This window comes from Aegilops tauschii, chromosome 4 (assembly GCF_002575655.3).
Source record: "Aegilops tauschii subsp. strangulata cultivar AL8/78 chromosome 4, Aet v6.0, whole genome shotgun sequence".
Classification (NCBI taxonomy): domain Eukaryota; kingdom Viridiplantae; phylum Streptophyta; class Magnoliopsida; order Poales; family Poaceae; genus Aegilops; species Aegilops tauschii.
Window position 1 is genome coordinate 483,502,584 of NC_053038.3, and position 5,447 is coordinate 483,508,030.

Consider the following 5,447-nt stretch of genomic DNA (forward strand, 5'->3'; position numbering starts at 1 on the left):
CATTGGTCCTGGAGCGAAAGGCAGATGAAACTTAATGTGAAGCGGCACCCAAAGCTTCCAGGTGATCCTCCAGTGTGGGTCCTCGCAGGCGCGTATGAAGAGTGCCTGGTAGCATGAGCTAGCGGAGTAGGTAGTTGAGGTAGTCCAGTCTCCCTCCTCATCCAGGAGCAATCAACATACCTACTCTATTCTTAAGATTCACATCCAAGTTGAGTAGTCGACTGTGTTTGTGCTAGTTGCAACTTGTTTTTAGAGGGGAGTGCTTAACTAGTTTTTATTTGAGGACATTATAGCATTACGTAAGTTAGAGGCAGTTGTAACACAAAATAACAACTCTAGAGGTTTTTAGTACGAAAAATCATGTAATAAAGTAGGTTAGGATGTGGAAGCAAAATTCGAAATGCAAGACCTACATGTCATTTACTAGGGGAGTGGCTTGACTGGCTTGGATCGAGCCAAGCCGAAGTTGATCTGTCTTAGAATTGTTTTGAGTCCAAATTTCACCAAAATAGCAAAATTAGCCAAACTCTCAAATTGCTAGGCAAAATACTATCAAAATTTTCTATGATACTCAGAGAACCTAGGGTAAATTATTGACCATTTTTCACTATGTCGAAAAAGCTTAAATGCTTTAGCCAAACTGGACAGAAACTTTCAAAGACCATCCAAAACTTTCAAATGGCTAAGCAAATGATCTCAAATTTTCCTAGTAACCCTCCGAACATAGAATTAAATAGTAGTACCAGATTTTCGGAATTTTTTTTAAAGTTTTTTGTCCAGGTATAGCAAGCATACCACAGCCCACATCACAATGATAAAATACGCTGGTGCAAAGCTTCTCGCAAAAAAAAAAGAACCTTCTCGCAGGAGGAGCGCCTCGGCCACGCATCGCATAGATCACCATATACGCGTGCAAAGAATGAAAGACGTTCTTGGGGCGGCGCGCAACAGAAGCAAGGAGGCAGCAGGCATCATAAATGGCACGCACGAGGCAGCGAGGCCGGCGCTTGCATGGGGCAAAAACCATAAATTTGACCTCGGGGCGAAACTATTTAACAAATTAAACTATGTTTAAAAATATTTCACTCAGCTGACCCCTAATGTGCAGCGGCTAACAGTAAGGCGCTAGACTCTACTGTGCAGCGCCTAACACACAGGCGCCACACTGTGCAGCGCCTAGCTGTAAGGAGTGCACTACACTGTGCAGCGCCTAACTTAAGGAGTTGCAAGTAGAGTGCAGCGCCTTACTGTTGGGAGCTGCATAAAAGGGTCAGCGGTGTGAAATATTTTCAAAAACAGTTTAGTTTATGAAATACTTTGGCTTTGAGGTTAAATTTGTCAATTCTGCCCTTGCATGGCTTGGCACTGGCACGGACGAGCAATGGAGGATTCAGGCCCTGCGCGCCCGTCTTCGTCGTGTAGCACCACACCCGCCCCGTCCCGCACGCTGAACAATTACTCCTCCTCACACCACGCGCAGGTACGCTCCTCCCTCCGTCTTCCTCCTCTGTCTCTACCCGTGTCTGCGCCATTAAGGAACCCAGCGTCAGTCAGAGCTCGATCGGGTGACTAGCGGCCGGAGCCCGGCCGGCCCTGCCTGCCATTACTCCCTCCGGTACCCGTCTCGTGTCACGGCCGGTGATGAGGGTGATCCTCCTCACGAGGCCTCCCTCCCCGTCTCAAATCTCGCCGCGCCTCCCCCCGCGCCCGCGCGCCGCTCCCCGGCGCTGCCGCTTCAAATAGCACCGTGCATTCCGATGAATCCCACCTCTCCATCTCCCACCTCACCGTTGCAAACCAAAGTGATCACCTGCTCGATTGTTGCTTAGCTAGGTAGCCATGGGTTTCCTCCACCTGTTCGCCTCCCACGTGGCGTTCTTCTCCCTCTTCCTCTCCTCGTTGGTGTTTCTTCATGGCGCCGCCGCGGATCAGGCGGAGGCTCTGCGGACCTACATTGTGCAGCTGCACCCACGCGGATCTACCGGCGGCGGCGACGCAACCTCCTCCGACCACGACTGGCACCTCGCCTTCCTCATCAAATCCGTGCCTTCCTCGGTGGAGCAAGATGACAAGCGCCAGCGGAAGCCGTCGTCGCGGCTGCTGTACTCTTACCACACCGTGTTCGACGGCTTTGCGGCGCGGCTCACGGTCGGCGAGGCGGCAGCTCTGCGGGCGCTGCAGGGCGTCGCGTCGGTGCGCGAGGACCGCCGGGTCGAGCTGCACACCACGTACTCGTACCGTTTCCTCGGCCTCAACGTGTGCCCGACCGGGGCGTGGGCACGCGCGCGGTACGGCCGTGGCGTGGTCGTCGGGGTGCTCGACACGGGCGTGTGGCCGGAGAGCCCGAGCTTCGACGACCGCGGGATGCCGCCGGTGCCGGACCGGTGGCGGGGCGTGTGCGAGACCGGGGAGCGGTTCAACGCGACGAACTGCAATCGGAAGCTCGTCGGCGCGCGGTTCTACTCCAAGGGCCACCGCGCCAACTACCCGACGGACCCGTCTGACGCCGCAGCGCGCGCGCGGGAGTACGCTTCGCCGCGGGACGCGCACGGGCACGGGACTCACACGGCGTCGACAGCCGCGGGGTCCGCCGTGGCCGGAGCCAGTGTCCTCGGCGCCGGGGCCGGGGAGGCGCGCGGCGTGTCTCCCGGCGCGCACGTCGCCGCCTACAAGGTCTGCTGGTTCAACGGATGCTTCAGCTCCGATATCCTCGCTGGGATGGACGACGCGGTGCGCGACGGCGTCGACGTGCTGTCGCTCTCGCTCGGCGGCTTCCCCATCCCGCTCTTCGAGGACAGCATCGCCATCGGCAGCTTCCGTGCCACGGTGCGCGGCGTCTCCGTCGTGAGCGCCGCCGGTAACAACGGGCCGGAGCCGAGCTCCGTGGCCAACGAAGCGCCCTGGATGCTCACCGTCGGCGCCGCCACACTGGACCGCCGCTTCCCGGCCTACGTCCGGCTCGGCAACGGCCGGGTCCTGTACGGCGAGTCCATGTACCCGGGAAAAATCGATTTGAAAAATGGCGGGAAGAAGGCGCTCGAGCTGTTCTACGCCGCCGGTGGGTCCCGGGAAGCGATGTACTGCATGAAGGGGTCCCTCTCCGCGGCCGAAGTCGCCGGGAAGATGGTGGTATGCGACCGCGGCATCACCGGCCGGGCAGACAAAGGCCAGGCGGTGAAAGAAGCGGGCGGCGCGGCCATGGTGCTCGCGAACTCCGAGATCAACCGGCAGGAGGACTCCGTCGACGTGCACGTCCTTCCCGCGACGCTCGTCGGCTACCAGGAGGCTGTCGAGCTCAAGAACTACATCAGCTCGACGCCGCGGCCGGTGGCGAGGATCGCGTTCGGCGGCACGCGGATCGGGCTAGCGCGCGCGCCAGCGGTGGCGCTCTTCTCGGCGCGCGGGCCGAGCGTGACGAGCCCGTCGGTGCTGAAGCCGGACGTGATCGCCCCCGGGGTTAACATCATCGCAGCGTGGCCGGGCAGCGTTGGCCCGTCGGGGCTGGACGGCGACGCGCGGCGGTCCAACTTCACGGTGCTGTCGGGGACGTCGATGGCGTGCCCGCACGTGAGCGGCATCGCGGCGCTGGTCAGGTCAGCGCACCCTTCATGGAGCCCAGCGATGGTGCGGTCAGCGATCATGACGACGGCCGACGTGACTGACCGGCAGGGCAAGCCGATCACCGACGGAGACGGCGGGGACCGCGCCGACGCGTTCGCCATGGGCGCCGGGCACGTGAACCCGGCCCTCGCCGTGGACCCGGGCCTGGTGTACGACATCGAGCCGGCCGACTACGTGACGCACCTCTGCACGCTGGGGTACACGCAGAGGGAGGTGTTCAAGATCACGCACAGCGCCGTCAACTGCAGCGAGCTGCTGCACGAGAACCCGGGGTTCACGCTCAACTACCCGTCGATCGCGGTGGCGTTCAAGGACGGCGGCGGCGAGACATCAGCAGTGCTCCGGAGGACGGTCACCAACGTGGGTGCGCCCAACTCGACGTACACGGCGCGGGTGGCCGCCCCGCCCGGAATCAAGGTCACGGTCGCGCCCACGACGCTGGCGTTCGCGGAGTTCGGCGAGAAGAAGAGCTTCCAGGTGCGGGTGGACGCGTCGGCCGCGGCGGGGAAGGACAGCGCGGAGGGGTACCTGGTGTGGAAGCAGCAGAGCGCTGGGCAGGGCAGGCGGCGCACGGTGAGGAGCCCCATTGCCGTGACCTGGCCCGTGGAGTAGAGGTGCAAATTTAGCAGGCGATCAGGCATGATCAGCAGCTTGCTGGTAGCTAGTGCAGTGCCTGATTCTTCTCTCCAGTTTGCTGTATCCAGGATCCGATGATATTAGTAGTTCCCCTCCGAAGTAGAGCGGGGAAGGGAGGACTTGAGTTAGAGAGCCAACACCTGGTTGGTTTATCGAGATGGATTCCCAAGCCCAAAAATCCAAATCATCTCAATCAGAGAAATAAGTTTGTTAACTATGCACATCTCTTGTGCAACTGAGAGAAGAGAATACAAGCAGGCAGGGGCGGAGGCAGTGGGGGGACGAGCGGGGGGGCCAGGCCCCCGCCATGGTTCGGCCACCCCCATGGATGTTTTGGGGGGGGGCTAGTACTAAACTACTAATCTATTGTGTATTTTTTATTTACCAGCGGCCTATCTATTAGCAGCAATTAGTCTAATCACGGATGCCTACTAGATTGGACTTTGTTGTTTGGCCCAAGTCCAAGACAATTAGCCCAAATGGCATTGATTTCCCTTGAGTGATCTACGCATCAGACAAATCACGGATCAACGCACACGGTTGTTCTATTTCCACGCCGTTTGACCTAAACCTCCAATCCATCTGTTGCCGCCGCTGCCCACACGCCCAGCATAAGGCTTAATCAAGCGCTTCCATCGGCCGCCGTCGCCGTGCTAGTGCATAGGTGTGCACAATCTTTCGGAAGCACAGATCCATCCATGCTTCATCAAGCGAAGTTGACCAGCGGATGGCTGTCGCATCTATGCCTACAAACTGGCCAGCCGTAGTGACCGGCAGAGGGGAATGGGAGGGGCTGGATTTGATACTCCAGGTATGTATTTCGGCAGCCTTGATTGTTTTTTTTTTTTCATACAGTGCAAATTGATTCTACTTGTTTAAGTATGTCCTCACGTTAGTAGTTATCAAGTAAAATTTGGTGTTGTCCCAACTCCCAAGGAGTGATGATTTTTCATACTGTACAAAACTGCATGAATACAAGCTAAATCAATTCATTTAGTTATACAATGATTGGTCATGTTCATATATCTTAAACATACACATGATAATGTTCTGTATCAAGGTACTTCATGCCATATTTTTCAACTGTTTGATTATCAACTTAATCTACCAGCCGTGTATGTGGAATTGTTCACCACTATTTGCAATAGCTAGACACACCCGACTGCAAATATTTTTTGTCTATTCGAGCA

The 5,447-nt window shown here is 57.3% G+C and overlaps 1 protein-coding gene across 1 annotated transcript; it reads left to right on the forward strand.

Moving 5' to 3' along the window:
- Positions 1–1,661: 1,661 nt before the first annotated feature.
- Positions 1,662–4,771, forward strand: LOC109759390 (subtilisin-like protease SBT1.2). The gene has a single exon (XM_020318216.3). It carries the CDS (start codon positions 1,840–1,842, stop codon positions 4,231–4,233), a length of 2,394 nt encoding a protein of 797 aa, XP_020173805.1. The 5' UTR covers positions 1,662–1,839; the 3' UTR covers positions 4,234–4,771.
- The last annotated feature ends 676 nt before the right edge of the window (positions 4,772–5,447 follow it).

What these genes read in the sequence shown, in the direction of transcription:
- LOC109759390 (XM_020318216.3), top strand. Translation starts at nt 1,840, where the DNA reads ATGGGTTTCCTCCACCTGTTCGCCTCCCACGTGGCGTTCTTCTCCCTC.